Source organism: Pelophylax lessonae (genome assembly GCF_965119305.1).
Source record: "Pelophylax lessonae genome assembly, chromosome: 2".
NCBI lineage: Eukaryota > Metazoa > Chordata > Amphibia > Anura > Ranidae > Pelophylax > Pelophylax lessonae.
Window position 1 is genome coordinate 465,824,276 of NC_138769.1, and position 17,415 is coordinate 465,841,690.

The 17,415-nt window shown below is 37.9% G+C and overlaps 1 protein-coding gene across 2 annotated transcripts in view; it reads left to right on the plus strand.

Annotated features, from left to right (window-relative positions):
* The window catches only part of ADPRHL1 (ADP-ribosylhydrolase like 1), a 60,762-nt gene extending 49,360 nt beyond the window's left edge, over positions 1 to 11,402 (plus strand). The window contains exons 8-9 of one of the 2 annotated variants that reach the window (XM_082245281.1): positions 3,622 to 3,652; positions 7,646 to 7,731. In XM_082245281.1, coding sequence (XP_082101407.1) covers positions 3,622 to 3,628 — 7 coding nt within the window. In that variant the 3' untranslated portion in view covers positions 3,629 to 3,652; positions 7,646 to 7,731. Of the gene's footprint in view, positions 1 to 3,621; positions 3,653 to 7,645 lie in introns of both variants that reach the window. The other variant, XM_082245280.1, reaches the window with a different exon arrangement.
* The last annotated feature ends 6,013 nt before the right edge of the window (positions 11,403 to 17,415 follow it).

Below are 17,415 nucleotides of genomic sequence, written 5' to 3' on the forward strand. Positions count from 1 at the left end.
TGAAGAACAAGGAACACACCAGGCAGGCCCGAGATACTGTTGTGGAGAAGTTTAAAGCTGGATTTGGATACAAGCTTTAAACATCCCAAGGAGCACTGTGCAAGCGAACATATTGAAATGGAAGGAGTATCAGACCACTGCAAATCTACGAAGACCTGGCCGTCCCTCTAAACTTTCAGCTCATACAAGGAGAAGACTGATCAGAGATGCAGCCAAGAGGCCCATGATCACTTTGGATGAACTGCAGAGATCTACAGCTGAGGTGGGAGACTCTGTCCATAGGACAACAATCAGTCGTATACTGCACAAATCTGGCCTTTATGGAAGAGTGGCAAGAAGAAAGCCATTTCTTAAAGATATCCATAAACAGTGTTGTTTAAAGTTTGCCACAAGCCACCTGGGAGACATACCAAACATGTGGAAGAAGGTGCTCTGGTCAGATGAAACCAAAATCGAACTTTTTGGCAACAATGCAAAATGTTATGTTTGGCGTAAAAGCAACACAGCTCATCACCCTGAACACACCATCCCCACTGTCAAACACGGTGGTGGTTTGGGCCTGCTTTTCTTCAGCAGGGACAGGGAAGATGGTTAAAATTGATGGGAAGATGGATGGACCCAAATACAGGACCATTCTGGAAGAAAACCTGATGGAGTCTGCAAAAGACCTGAGACTGGGATGGAGATTTGTCTTCCAACAAGACAATGATCCAAAACCTAAAGCAAAATCTTCAATGGAACGGTGCACAAATAAACATATCCAGGTGTTAGAATGGCCAAGTCAAAGTCCAGACCTGAATCCAATCGAGAATCTGTGGAAAGAACTGAAAACTGCTGTTCACAAACGCTCTCCATCCAACCCCACTGAGCTCGAGCTGTTTTGCAAGGAGGAATGGGCAAAAATTTCAGTCTCTCGATGTGCAAAACTGATAGAGACATACCCCAAGCGACTTACTGCTGTAATCGCAGCAAAAGGTGGCGCTACAAAGTATTAACTTAAGGGGGCTGAATAATTTTGCACGCCTAATTTTTCAGTTTTTTATTTGTTAAAAAAGTTTGAAATATCCAATAAATTTCGTTCCACTTCATGATTGTGTCCCACTTGTTGTTGATTCTTCACAAACAAATTACAGTTTTATATCTTTATGTTTGAAGCCTGAAATGTGGCAAAAGGTCGCAAAGTTCAAGGGAGCCGAATACTTTCCCAAGGCACTGTATATATATATATGGGAACAGAGATAAAATATATATATATGGGAACAGAGACAAAATAACTAAAAAAACAAACCTTTCCAGTCTCTCCAAATAAAAAATGGCTGGAGTTCTATCTAAATTTGTTGTATTAGCAATCCTACCTCAATAGCATACCACAAACAGGAAAATAGATTGTAGTAGGAGTATTTCTTGTTTGTGTAATAAAGGACATTGTGGTTATATGGAACGTTTTGTGACCACAGAAGGGAAATTAACAACTCAAAATAGGAAGTGATGATTTTAAGACTTTGACAAGGCATTTTAAATGTCATATAACACACACTAGGAACTAGTAGTATTGCACCAATTATAATTATGTTAGCTAATAAAATCATTTATGGCCACACACAAATGTACCCAAGCATTAAGACAAGGACTCTTACACACTGAAATCCATCTCTGCATACTGAAATATAACAATACATAAAAAATTAACTATATATTACATGGTCCCAAAGTAAAATCTCTGCAAGGCCCTTGGTCTCCAGTTTCTATCTTCTATATCTAAGTACCTCAGTATTATTCAACGAAAATGCCATCAGATAGCAGCAATCTGAGCATATAAGTTAATATTGAACGTGACAATCCTAGAGTTTGCTACATAGAAAATTTTTGGAAGATTGGGAAGGAAGGATTTCCTTCCTTCCCAATCTTCCAAAAATGTTCTAAGTACCTCAGTACTAATGTCATTGACGTTCGAAAGCAGTAGCCCACGCTGAAGTACATTCGTTATTTTGATAGCAAATTAACAGATTAGACTCAACTATATATACATTTATTTTATCCTAAATGCATCGGCCTAATGCTATATCTGCATGGATATATCACTATGCAGCCAAAATGTACTGGGCCCTGTGGGCCTCACTGCCACTGCATGGTCTGCTGTGATGATAATTGTGCCATTGTAATTAAAGTACAAACTGCTATTGAGGAACATGTTAGTACATAATGTCAATTACGACCTGTAGACTTATAACTAATGTCATGGATAAAACAGGACTATGTGGTTGTATGTTTTGTCTCAATGGTTTTTGATTATGTATAAAAGTAGTGTTATAAATGTTCAATCTACTAAGAATGGTATGATGCATGTTATGCTGTAGTTTAAACTCTGGTTTGCATTAGGAAGCATGGACATGTATATTATGATTTTTAAGTAGACATACTGTTTACAATCCTGGGTGTGTCATATATGCCTGTTAATAAAGTGCTTTTATATCTTTTCTTTTAATTGTGAATCTTGCTGAGTGAGTGAAATGGAATTCCAATCTATGATATAATTATCTAAATGTCACATTCTTATAAAACTAGAGAGCAGGGTTTGAGGAAATTGTTATAGAAATATTATTATATACATTACACACATCAGGATGGCTTGTTTTCAGACTATTTTGTAGATTATTTCATGACCAAGGTCTGTGCAAAGTGCACTTTAATGTTCTGAAAATATTGTTAAACTCCAAAAAATGGTATACAGCCACTTGGGGTCACACATAAAAAAATAATCTATGCCTCTGACCCAAATGGCATATGCTAAAGACTGAATGTAGATATATACTGTAAGTCTTGACAATGGGTGGCTAAAGCCAAATGCTGGAACATAATTAGGTTGTCTAGAAGTTAACTCTACTGAAAGCAAGTGTTTGCCAGGGTGGAAATGCATAACTGTGGTAATAGATTTTCCAGCAATCCCTGAAATCACTCAGCAGTCATTCCCTTTGTGCCCCATAGAGATTTGTGCGGTTCATTCGCTCTTAATGGTCTGCATCAGTATGTCAACAAAATTATGGATAACATTTGCAGTAGGCTTCTTTTGTACAGCACAACTACATTTTACCACCGCTTTTCCTTCTCTGTGACAAACGTTGCCCAAATTGATTTACCCCAGGCTTCTTTTTTTCATTGGGTCGATGAGATTCATTGGGACAAGGAGATCTCAGGGCCATTGTTCTTTTCTATCCTCACCCGTAAAGGCCTATACAGGGAGGAACACTCTTGGTGGCAAATTTGTAATTTTAGTAATAATTTATGCAGCAGATTGAGCCAAACCTCTAGGATATATTCATAAAAGCCATGGGGAAAGGTTGAGAGAATAGAGTTCCTTATTATCTATTTTGAATGGATAAAGTAGTAACTTTGCAATTAGCATTGGTGTTTTCCCCCTCAGCCTTGAGATCTTTTAGCTTATATTATATTTTCCTGTATATGGTCACAAATTGAAATGCCAAATACACAGTCCAGGACATTAATTCATTATGTGATTACTCCTAAACCTTTTTTTTTTCATTTAGCACACATCAGTATAATCTTTATCCTGTATATAAAGACTTTTATCATTAAAGGTTCAATATTCTATATAATCTGCAGGTTCTAGGTTCACCATACACCTATGAATACCGTATGTACACAGTAGAAACTCTTAATATTTCATGACTTCATTAATCATGGGACATCATCATGCTTCATATGTAGCTTTGCATGATATATTTTGAGCATGTGCTCAATAGCTTTCTTCATTGTGAACAGCCTTCAATGTGTCAAAATAATAAACATATTAATAGGTATTGTACATCACTGTACAATGTGCAGGAATAAATGTAATTTAGCATAAGTGAAACTTTTGCTGCCTCAAAGATGATGCTGTGTAAGGTGCTATGTTATGATATTATAAATATCTTGTAATGCCAATAAATCCATCGCTTAATAAAAATATAAGGAACCTGTGCACTAGGGGGCAATTATTCAAGCTTGTAGCTAGCTGGAGTCAACTTTCTCATGCTTAGGATGCTCTGAGGGCCCTAAGTCATTTTACAGTGCATTTGGGAGGTAACTTGCAGGGCTACTTTGAGTTGATAACGGACACATGGAACAATCACCCTAATTGGCCCCATCACTTTTGTAAAACGAGATTTCCAGGCTTAGTCGATAAAACAGAAACAAATCACAAAATGCAAACCCTAGTAATACATGTACCCAAAAACCAACTAGCATCGATCCCAAAATGGTCTAACCTCAATAAATGTAATTTTAATTGGTTGCTACAGTGGGTACGGAAAGTATTCAGACCCCCTTAAATTTTTCACTCTTTGTTATATTGCAGCCATTTGCTAAAATCATTTAAGTTCATTCTTCTTCCTCATGAATGTACACATAGCACCCCATACTGACAGAAAAACACAGAATTGTTGACATTGTTGCAGATTTATTAAAAAAGAAAAACTGAAATATCACATGGTCCTAAGTAGTCAGACCCTTTGCTGTGACACTCATATATTTAACTCAGGTGCTTTCCATTTCTTCTGATCATCCTTGAGATGGTTCTGCACCTTCATTTGAGTCCAGCTGTGTTTGATTATACTGATTGGACTTGATTAGGAAAGCCACACACCTGTCTATATAAGACCTTCCAGATCACAATGCATGTCAGAGCAAATGAGAATCATGAGGTCAAAGGAACTGCCTGAAGAGCTCAGAGACAGAATTGTGGCAAGGCACAGATCTGGCCAAGGTTACAAAAAGATTTCTGCTGCACTTAAGGTTCCTAAGAGCACAGTGGTCTCCATAATCCTCAAATGGAAGACGTTTGGGATGACCAGAACCCTTTCTAGAGCTGGCCGTCCGGCCAAACTGAGCTATCGGGGAGAAGAGCCTTGGTGAGAGAGGTAAAGAAGAACCCAAAGATCACTGTGGCTGAGCTCCAGAGATGCAGTCAGGAGATGGGAGAAAGTTGTAGAAAGTCAACCATCACTGCAGCCCTCCACCAGTCGGGGCTTTATGGCAGAGTGGCCCGACGGAAGGCTCTCCTCAGTGTAAGACACATGAAAGCCCGCATGGAGTTTGCTAAAAAACACCTGAAGGACTCCAAGATGGTGAGATATAAGATTCTCTGGTCTGATGAGACCAAAATAGAACTTTTTGGCCTTAATTCTAAGCGGTATGTGTGGAGAAAACCAGGCACTGCTCATCACCTGTCCAATACAGTCCCAACAGTGAAGCATGGTGGTGGCAGGATCATGCTGTGGGGGTGTTTTTCAGCTGCAGGGACAGGACGACTGGTTGCAATCGAGGGAAAGATGAATGCGGCCAAGTACAGGGATATCCTGGACAAAAACCTTCTCCAGAGTGCTCTGGACCTCAGACTGGGCCGAAGGTTTACCTTCCAACAAGACAATAACCCTAAGCACACAGCTAAAATAACGAAGGAGTGGCTTCACAACAACTCCGTGACTGTTCTTGAATGGCCCAGCCAGAGCCCTGACTTAAACCCAATTGAGCATCTCTGGAGAGACCTAAAAATGGCTGTCCACCAACGTTTACCATCCAACCTGACAGAACTGGAGAGGATCTGCATGGAGGAATGGCAGAGGATCCCCAAATCCAGGTGTGAAAGACTTGTTGCATCTTTCCCAAAAAGACTCCTGGCTGTATTAGATCAAAAGGGGGCTTCTACTAAATACTGAGCAAAGGGTCTGAATACTTAGGACCATGTGATATTTCAGTTTTTCTTTTTTAATAAATCTGCAACAATGTCAACAATTCTGTGTTTTTCTGTCAGTATGGGGTGCTATGTGTACATTCATGAGGAAGAAAAATTAACTTAAATGATTTTAGCAAATGGCTGCAATATAACAAAGAGTGAAAAATTGAAGGGGGTCTGAATACTTTCCGTACCCACTGTATAAATCACTGCACTTGGCTTTGTGTACTACCTTTTTAAATAAATCCATTAATATTTACATTTCTACCAATGCTCATAGAGAACTTTTCTCAGCACTCAAAATGTGAAATCTTAAAATTTGAGATATGGATTCTTCTATAACTCTACATTGCAGTCAGGCCTCTGGTGTAAGCTGCGTTTCCTCTTTCCTTTTAATTTTTTTTTTTTTTTTTCTATGAGGAATCCATAAAGCATTTGTGACACTAGCATTATGCTGGATTCTTCATAAGAGCACAATTAAAATACATTCCAGAAAAGGGGACCAGGAAATTTAGTTCATACAAGCACCTTGGTTTCAGCGACAGACTACAGGAGTTGACATTATTATTCACTGGGTCATGTGCCAAATCCTGCTTCACTCTACCCAAATAATAGACACATTAGCATTTAAGAATGAAAGTGTATTTTCCCATAATAGTAGCCTCCCAGTGCATGTTGTTAGCTGTGCCTAGGTACAGTTGCTGGGTCTCCCATTCCGTAAAGGCTTTAATGCTCAACGTGTTATGTCTTGAGTTATATTAAGTTTGTTGCTCTCTAGATTTATGAGGCCAGATTTGTTCAGTGACATTATAAAATAAGACCTTGAAATTTACAAGATTATATTCCTAGGTGTGTCACTTATGTAAGTTACTTTGATATAATTAAAATATGTATGGTAATCTCGAAATAGTACATCTGCCAAGAAAATACATTTTTTAAAAGAACAAATATCCAAATGCATGGCTCTTTCATAGTATTGCTCATATTGCATCCATCGTATAAAAATTAAATTGGAATCCACATTTTGAGGGCTGTTTCCAAATTGTCTATACATAGTATTTTCTTTAGTCTATGCTATTTGTTGCATGGGACTTGCTTTGAATGACTATTACCAAGAAGTTGCTATGCTATTTGATGGTGCATACTATACTCAGTTACTTAAAGCTCATATTTTGTAGCGATAATACTGATTTTAGACCTTCATCTAAAATATCAATCATCCATATGACTAAACTGAAAAACGTTATCCTTCATATCACTGTTTGCTCCATCTTTGTCCATAGCTCTTTTATATGATTGCTGAATTCTACTAATAAAGCATGACATTTGTGCAGTGAGTGTTGTATCCATCACCCATACAATGGAGATAACTATGTTGTAGACAAATGCAGTATTCAGTATATCAATAATTTGAGAAGTTTTACATTGCTGTGCCATAATTTACTTTGTACATCACACCACAGTAATGGCATTAGTTCCTAGATGATTTTTTGATTACATTACTTGGAATGTTGGTTCAGTACAGTGGGACAGGTGTAACAACTGATTTTCTTGCAAACAGCATAAATAGGTGGCTTAAATGTATATGGTAAGACAAAGTTTTGCAAATTATTAAGTCTTGCCCAATATTCAAGATGTTCTAAGCAGAGCGGAGCTCGACTATGACAACCCATATGCCTTGTGATATCTCTCTTTTTAATGCAAAGTGCCTACTATTGTGAATCTGAGGTCACTAAAGCTATCTCTTTCATACATGTGATCCATCCTGTCTGACTCCATTGTATATTGATGGCAACTACACTTTTATTCACCTATCCACACATCATAATAAAGCAGAGTAAGTGGCATGAGAATAGCATAAGTAAATGTTGTTTTTATAATTACTACAAGGGGCCTTCGTTTTCTTTTATACAGCACCATAAAGTCAGTGACTCCAGCAAGTCTGAGGTTAGTAGATATACTTACCCTAAAGAAGAAGATAAATAAAATTGGAAACCCAGGGGAATATGCTGTTATCAGTAGCTTGCTATGCTATCTTACTAGTCTGGATGATTCTGATGCCAGAAAAACTATCATAGAAGAGCCGCCAACCAAAGTTCTCAAAAATAAAGCACACAATAAAGCGCAAGAACAGCCAAATAGCAAGAAAGCTATAAGACCAACCAGATTTCAGCTGTTACAATTTAAGTTTTTAAATCCAAATCATGAACCCCCAATGAAAAAACCAAAGAAAGTAGGAAAGCTAATCTTTAAGGAAAACAGTTACACCGTCCCAAGCGCAATAGGTAGTATTGTTAAAAAACTGGATGCCTCAAAATTAAAACTAAATAAAGAAGAAAAAATAGAAAATGACCTTCACTTCCGTACTGATAAGAATCAATGGAATAAAGTTAACGGAAAAGGCAGAGTGAAATCTATTCTGAATAAATTTGCAGCCGCAGAAGAAAAAGAAAATAAAAACACAAAACCAACAAATTCCAAGAAGTATACCCCCAAATTGCATTTCAAAGGAACGGTTATTGACACTCTTAAAGAGAAGTTTGAACAAAGCTCTACGATTTGCTCTGTAAAAGTTGTGAAATCTCCACTGGTTCCAAAAGAGCAAACTGTGAAGAAAGAAATACCTTCAAGCATTAAACACATAAGACAAGCTGAGGATCATGTGGCACATACCACCATAATGACTGCAACATGTCTTGAAACTCCAGTGCTCAAATATGCAAAGTTAAGTGAGCAAAATATTCACACCTTTCTGCCTACAAGTAAGATAATAAACGTGTATACTTCAGAGGTATTAAAGCCTAGTGCCAAAGAAATAGATACAGAAGAACAACTGTGCCAAAATGATAAACACAATCAAGTGGTTTGCTTAAATGTCAATAGCTCTTCTACTGGTTGTAAACAGTTCGATGAGGAAATAAAGAGCAAAAGAGGTAAAGATGGGAAAAGTGAAGAAAAAGAACTAACAGAACACATACCTTGTAATCTAAAAGGTAAAAATCAGAAAAGCACATCTATATATGAATCAGGCAGTAATAACACTCCGGACACAATACACAAACGGCTTTTAGATATTCAGGTTGTGGTTGGTCATGGTGAAATAGAAACACCTAAAGACATTAACAACACCAGTAGTTTACATGTTTATGCCAGCTGCAAAGATTCTATTCGCAACAGCATTTCTGACAAAGACTTGGAAGATGGCAGTGAAACCAAAGCATGTGAACTAGACGATGATGGACAGATTTGGGACACTACCAATAGTAAACCTAAATCTGAAGATAATAATGTTACAGGTCCTGTGCAAGATAATAATGAATCAAAACAATTACTTATTGTTCAACAAAATAATAGCTTCACAAAAATGTTTCAATGCTCTGACAAAGAAGGAAATAGCAATACTGATATTATGTCTGCGTGTCTGGAGACTGAAGGTCCTAAGCGGCTAAGTATGTCCACCTGTGGAACACAAAATGACGATAGTTCCACAAAAAGGATTCAATGGACTGACAAAGAAGAGGGAAGTAGTGATATTGATAATCTATCCCTTTGCCTGGAGTCAAAAGGTGCAAAACAGATGACTGTGTCCACTTGTGAAATGCAGAATGAAAACTGCGACTCAAAAAAGTTTCAAGAGCCTGACAAAGAAGAGGAAAATAGCAATACTGATAACATGCACATGTGCATGGTGTCAGAAAGTCCTAAGCAACTTAATGTTTCCACATGTGGAATGCAGAATGACAATGAGTGCACAAGAACTGCTAATAACTTTGACCACACTGATAAAAAAGTAATGCTAGTAGCTTCAAAAAACAACATTGGTTTACTTTCAATTAGGGAAACAGGGATAAATATGGACATTCCTAGCAATGCTATAAATTTAACAGATTCCGGTAAGCAAATACCAGAACCTATTCCTCATAGCATAGCATACCAAAATCATTCTGTATTTGATAAAAAAATTTGTAAGAACAGAAACTTAAAATTAGAATCCAAATACGGAAAGTGCTGTGAATTTTATGAACAAGAACACCTACCAGTAGTTATTCCATCCATTCTTAGTCTTACAGATAAAGCTACTTTTAACATAGAGCCTCATGTTCCATTTGAAATGGCTTTGGAAAAAGATATCAAAGTACATCAAAGCATTTTAGAATTCCCAAACTTTGCTAAGCAAACTGAAAACTTGATAAAAGAGCAGTCGTTAGCAATCCAGCAAAAACAGAAGCAGGTAAATAAATGTACTACATCACATTTATTAAAGTCTAAGGTATTACCACAGGCAATGCTACAATCACAAGAACCTCCGAATCAGCTTGGGTCAGCTGACTTAGTTGGTAGAGGAACCTCTAAATTTCAAATACCTAAGGAATTCCCACAATTCTCTTGTGCACCAAAGACTAAAAATGTTAGCAGCCGGAATGGTTTAGATTTGGATAAGCAACCAGAAGCTTTGGGAAATAAACTTTTCTCAGTAGAGGTAAATAATCAGAACCAGGCAAGAGAGAGGCTTGACCATAAATTGGTAGATTCTGATAAAAAATCTCTAGAGAACAGAGAAGAAAATCATCTGTCAATAACACCAGAAGCCTTATTTTATGAAAAGAAAGGATCCAAAGACATAATGGCAAACAGAACATCAACTGACCATTTGAATGAAAACTTTCATGCAGTGAGTAGAAAAGACACCATAAAATATGAGGCACCATCACCCAGTGACAACCCTAGTGAACAGAGTTCAGCGGCATCTGGACTGCAAAAAGCGAGTAACGCCAGTTTCGATATTTTAAAATCTGTCAGTCAAGTAGATAACTGTGAACAAAGAACAGAATCTCCTGCAAAGGCATTTATAAAAGGCAGAGAAGAGTCTACCAAGCATTATCAAGGGAACTCCTATGTAACCGAAAGAAAAGTTACTTCCAAATATCAGATACCATCTTCTAAAGATCGGACCAGTGATCAGCTCTCCAGAGGAAGTCATACACGGAGTACAAATAATATTCCCATCAATGATCTAAAAAAATATAAAGTGCAAAGTTATAAGGACACAGCAATATCAAAGCAATTATTTAAACCACTTGTTGTGAGAGCCTGTGATACCTTTAAAAATCATACATAAAGTATGGTTTATGTACTTATTGTTATTTGAAATGCTTAAACATCCACAGACAGATTGTCAATCATACCTTTAATTTGTGGACCGTTTTCTTTTTCAGAGCTCGCTGTGTTCAGATATAGAACCAGATATGCACTTTATTCCTTACCCTGTAATGTCAGTTCTTGTGTAGATATGGTTTCATAATACATTGGTAAAAAGTAAGTGATCAGTAAGTTATAGATATAATTATTCATTTTAAAGAATAGATAATGGGGCTTACCTAGCATATTTAACAACAACAACGGATAGTTTTTAACACTCCATGCTTTAAATGACAAAATTATTTTCAGTATTATTCTATGAAATTGAAGTGGTTGTAAACGCTCATATATACCCAGTGGAGTAAACAACCTCAGATGATAGACAGAGATGAAACAAAGCCTCGCACATAGGTTTTACTTGTTTATCTGCAGTCTTCTTTTCCCTACACCCATTCAAAAGGGCAGAATCAAGTTAAAAATTCTTCTTCATCTGTCAGCAGCACAGAGGAGAGGGCAGAGAGGCTGCAGTTAGTGTGTGATTGCAGATTGGAGGAAAGGGACACCCCCCCTCCCCCTCCACACAGCAGAAGAACTGTGTTGTGAATAGACATGCTCCATTCTGAGCTCTCCCCCCCCACCCCCCTCCTCCCGACACAAATTTATCTCATGTGTCGGGAAAACTTTTCAGAAGTGACCATAGGAGTGCACAGAGGGTGTGCCAGGTGTGCCTGGACAGACCCTAATCACTACGTGCATTGCCAATTCCCCCTACTGGCCAGGTTTCCCCTTGTGTTGGCTCCCCGCCCTGCAGTGCTGCTAGCTACGCTCCTCTCCCCCAGCTGATATGGGGGATGTTTTAGGATGGAGAACGGGGGAAGGGGCTAGGAAATATCTAATTTGCCAGCCCCTTTCTTTTCTAATTGAACACACTGAACACACTCGCTTACTGTGTTCACTCATAACAGAAGCATAGCAAACTGTGTTTACTTTGCTTCAGTTTTTAATGAATAGGAAGCCGCTCAGCACAGAGAACTTCCCATTCATTCACTGCTCTGTGAAACTGAGGCTGCAGAGAAAGGCATGTGTGTTTGAGCTTCGGGGTACACACCCTAATGCCATAGGCTGCGCACATGGAAGTGACTCATGCTGATAACAGAGGAACAAAGCACCAGAGAGAAAAGACGCTAAGGCTGGGTTTACACAAATGCGATGCAGGAACCAGCGCGATTCCTGTGTGGGTTCCCGCATTGCATGTCACTCGCAGGCCGTTCACACTGCCCTCTGCGAACCACTGCGGTGTCAATAGAAAGTTAATGACACCCCCAGAGCGGTTCGCATTTCGCAGTGCAAACTATCAAATGGTACAGGAATTGGATCGCATGGGTGTGAACACCCATGTGATCCGATTTCGGTGCGGACCAAAAAAAGGGGTCCTGCACTATTTTGGTGCAAATGTGATGCGATTTCAACCATACTGTTTGTATGGCTGAATTTGCATCGCACAGACATCCCATGTGATCTGCAAAGCAATGTGGTGTGCATCACATGTAATGTCTGAGTTCGCACCAGTGTGAACCCAGTCTTAGAGCTTTGGAGAGAGATAAGAAAACACTAAAGATAAATGTACTTTGCTCAGATTCTATGACTGAGATTTACAACCACTTTAAATAAATAATAATAACAGATAGAAAGTAACATCAACAGATAAAATTGTAGTATCCCCAAACCATTGGTTTTTATTAGGGACGAAGGCACACTTCGGTTTCCTGGAGGTCATCAGCAGTACTACCACAATAAAATTACAGATCCTTAGTTGAATGATGTTTGCAAACACATTGGTTGGGGATCCTGGGGATGTCATTGACCAAACATGATCATGACCATAGTTTGTCAAAGACGTCACCCAGGATACCTGGCTGGTTTACTTACAAACACCAGCCAGGAGGTTATCTACCGTATTGCAGTGGTAGCACTATTGCCACAAAATGACAAATCCACAGTCAACTGTTGTTTGTATAAGAGCCAGGGATTTTATTTGGTCAATGATGTCACCCACGATCCCAGGCTAGTCTGTTTACAGTGAAAAGATGAGAATTTGGGCGGAGGAACTGGCTTATTATGATCAGGTTTGTGTAGCAATTTGCCAAACCACAAAAAGGCTGAGTTTTTTTTGAATGAATGTATGATACCAAAGCTCATCCATAGTGTTTAGTGGAGAAATACCCCCTTACAGTGGGTTGTCAGCTTAGTGAACTTTTACATTGGTGGAAGGTGGAAGAAGAGACCATTACACTGGTGATTAGTAGAAAAAGACCCCCTTACGATACGATCAGTGAAAGATGTACAAGGCAACGCTTCTAAGTGCAGTAATTCAACAATTTTATTGTAGCACAACAGTTAAAAACACAAAAAATTGTGTAGTCAATAGTTTTGGTGCTCCAGACATGTTATTCCATGTCTCTGTACCAACCAGCAGCAGGAAAGGAAGGTCCGTGGGAGCATGATGGCCACCGCACTTCCAGAGCCAACATTGAAAGCACGGGGGGCTTTGTGGAATGTGTTAGATGGGGGTGATAGTGCATTTTGGAGCATGCTCAGAAGCTCCTTCTTTTCCTCCTTTTAGGGGAAGCAGTAACTGCACTTAGAAGCACCTTGTTGTACATCTTCTGTTCCCCAGAGCCTGCTATTCTCTTCCAAGTGCTGCTCTAGTGCCCCTCCAGCTCTCACTTTGGATGACCCTAGGAAATGACAACGCCTTTGAGGACCCTTCTAGCAGAAACACTCCTATCCTTAATTTTTTTTCTCCTAATATGATCAGTAAAGAAGCCTCCTTTACACTAAGTGTTAGTAGAAGGGCCTGATTACAATGATGGTCAGTGGGACAACAACTCACATATTTCAGTGGTCAGTTAAAGAATGATCTGTTACAATGGTGTTCAGTGGAACAAATTGCCCTTGCATTGGTGGTTCGTAAGGCCCTTTATAGACAGCTAAAAAGATCATTAGTGTCAGTGGCTATGGACCTGACAAACAAGATAGGAAGCCCCACTGAACCAACACTGGCAGCTGTTTTGCTGCATGGTGTTGGTAGAGAACTATGCATACATTGTAAGTGGGAGATCAATCTGCCACTGCTCACTGCCCAAGCAATATCTTGCAACATCTGGAGAAACCCTAATTAGCAAAGGCTATTTAAGGGTATTTATGCATTTGGACATCAGAATGTCTGACAGCATCAGAGCGTTGTCAGCCAATATATGTCTACCTTATAAAGTTACTAGATCACTGTTGTTGTCTATACATTCATGTTCTTAACTAGGTGATCATTTTAATGGTGCAATAGTTAATTTCAATGGTAATAGTCATTTTGCAGCTAGCTTTTCAGTTGAAGATATTCTAATTTTCAAAGTCTTGTGTCTTTGTTATCATGATCATGATCACTATCTCTAATACATCATTATCTCTAACAGTATCTTTGAGCACTTAGATGAATTTTCTAAAGCTAAACCTTAATTCTGCAATGTACTTTCAACTTTCTATAATACTTAATTACTTTTGTTTACATGCTGTCAATTTTTTTTTTTGATAATTTGAATGGAATAAATTAAATGCTATAAATATCTTTCAAAGCACACTTTTCTGTCTTGAATTAGGCCAGCTTTTCTCACATAGCAATGTTACCTGTGAATTCCTTTTGTAAAATCTTGGACAGATATGAAAAAAAAAATGTTTAAGTATAGGTTAAGCTAAAAACCTATTTTCAGGTTTTGGATACAGTGGGGAAGAACCAGCATTTTTAACTGTTATCCAGTACGCCATTGGAGAAATGAACCCTCATTTACTATTTTACTGACAATAGTTTTACCAAACAGGATGTAAGGGAAAATCCGCAACATGGACACAGACAAAAATAAAATTGAATAACTGCCCTGGCCTTCCCATACTCTGTCTAAAAATAGTTCCCTCCATTTCCTTTCTGGTAAAACATTCTCAGCAGGACAGGAAGTGAGAGAAAATCATTCAATGCGTTGTACTAAACATGATGGTTCATACTTTGGTATTCTTGTGTACATCCTTAAAGCTTCAATAAAAACTATTTGAGAGGAAAAAAAATAACCCCTAACATTTTGGAGGCGATCCTTAGAGTTAACACGTCTTACCTTTCTGAAGATATTTTCTGACATAAATCGCAGAATCTTCCTGCATTCCTTAATAGATGGGCCTGTTGGACACAAGGATTCCCTAACCTGATTGCCTGAATCCCGTAAAGTGGTTATTTTCTTATGATGCTGTTCTATATAAGCTTCAAAGGTGCATATTTTGTAGTTTTCTGTTATTTTTGTTTCCCTGATTTTAATTGTCATTTATTATTTGTCGAACCGCTTTTCAACAATATGCTTCATGGACCCTCTGTTTAGTTTAATATTTGCTCCATTTCTTGTTTATGCGTTATACTAAACATGATGGTTCATACTTTGGTATTCTTGTATATATCCTTGAAGCTTCAATAAAAAATATTTGAGAGAAAATCATTCAAAGGAGCCCCAGATAGCAGCACAAACTTGACAGGGTATTTAACCTTTCCCCATTCTATCCAAAACTAAGACAAAAAGTTTTGGCATGATATACACTTCACGCAAGTATGGTGTACCGGTGGCCAGTGTTTTATATGTATGATATGCGACAGCTACAATTCTGATTTTGTCTCTGCTTTTAGATTGTCCTGACTTCCAATTGCAATAGATACTAAGGGAACTTACCCTTTTTTTTTAAATGAGGTGATATTTATTTACAGAGTGGACTTCATTAACTTGGGTATAACATAATAAATGAGAACATAATCAAACATCATAGTGTTGTATTTCTTTTGTTAACAGTGTTTTACTTCATTGTTCTTCCTTCAACTTTATGAAAGGGTTAAGTGTGCAGTACATGTTTTGTTCAACTTTACTGCAGTGGTTAGCAATAGTAGATCTCAACAGGCCCAGAGGCATCTTAGGCTGGCAATATGTATAAAGATTTAGTAGAATCCAGAGATTAACCCATGTATGCTATACAGCATCAATGGTCGAATCTCTTGCTGCCAGCTGTTATATTCGACCAATGGTATCCATGGCAGCAGTCACTGTTAGGCCAACTTTTCCGCCCAGCTCCTTTGATCACTCAGTCAACATTTGTCAAGCCAGGTGGTGTATGCAAGGCCACCCAAAGCTCAAATTTCACACTAGCTTTACTTTTTTGATTGGAATTTGGGGAGAGCATTTATTGGCAGAGCTGATTATAAAGGGGATGTCTACACCCAGAGGATATGAGGATAACTTCAAGTAGCTGTGTCCTGAAAGAGTGGTTTTCAATTTGACTTGCTGTTGTTATAGAGTCTAAAGCTGGATAAACACTATACAGTTTTCTATAGATTTTTTCCTTTAGACTTACCAAAACCATATAATATGAGGTCAGACCTAAACACTTTCAATTTGTATGCAATGAAGCAGGCCCTTTCATTACATAGTTGAAGATAAATCTAAAGGAAATCAACCAACAAAATTTGTATAGTGTGTATCCAGCTTTACTGTATATGGACTACACAAGACATTACTGTGAAGAGTCAAAGTTCTTTGCCATCCTGAATATGTTTTACATTATTGCTTCTAAGTTTGCACCTGTTTAGTATACTGAAAATTACAGTTACTCCCTGTCTGACCATTTGGCCGATTCCCTATTCTGTTTAAAAATGTAAACATGCACCGCTCATCAGCAACCACTAAAGCAATGCTGACTTTTTAAAATAAATTATTGTATCACTTGCTTCCACGTACATACAGGAATGTAACAGATTTTTAAACCATGGTAGCCCTCTACAGAGGCAAGTTTCTGATTAGAGCATTTAGAGAATTAGCTTAACATTTTTTAAATATTATTTTACCGAAAAAAATAAAACATACATAAGAGTAAAATAATCAGGATTTAAAGTGAAAAATCCCCTGAAAAGTTTGCCTGCTCTTTGGTACAATGCAGAGCATGCAGTGTCCCATCTGACATATCACTTTCTCTGGCTCTCATAAATGCCTTTAAGTAAGCATTCCATTATAGTTGTTATGGTGAATTAAAGCACAAAGGTGCAAATGCAGCAATTATTTCTGGTCCCTGGTCTGAATCTGATCGGGGTATGTAGAGAACTGAGGAGTATTTTATTATGCTACATCAGACACATCATTACTGCCATCTATTCAAAGTACATCCATGTTTACATCTGATAAGGTTTCACAATTTGACAGCCAACATAATATTGCACTGAAAAATATTACTATTTCTTAGACATCAATTATTTTATGGATCTTATGTGTGTATTAGCCGCTCAATCCTTGTAATATAGATATATCTGATGTCTAACTAATCTTCCTATACATTAGAATAACGATTGTTTATGAAGTTGACTCTATTACAGTAAGAATTATGGATTACGAATAGAGTTTGGCCCTGTTAAAAAAAAAATAAAACAGACTCAAAATGTGTATTGGCTCGAACCATTCCCCCGACTACATTTA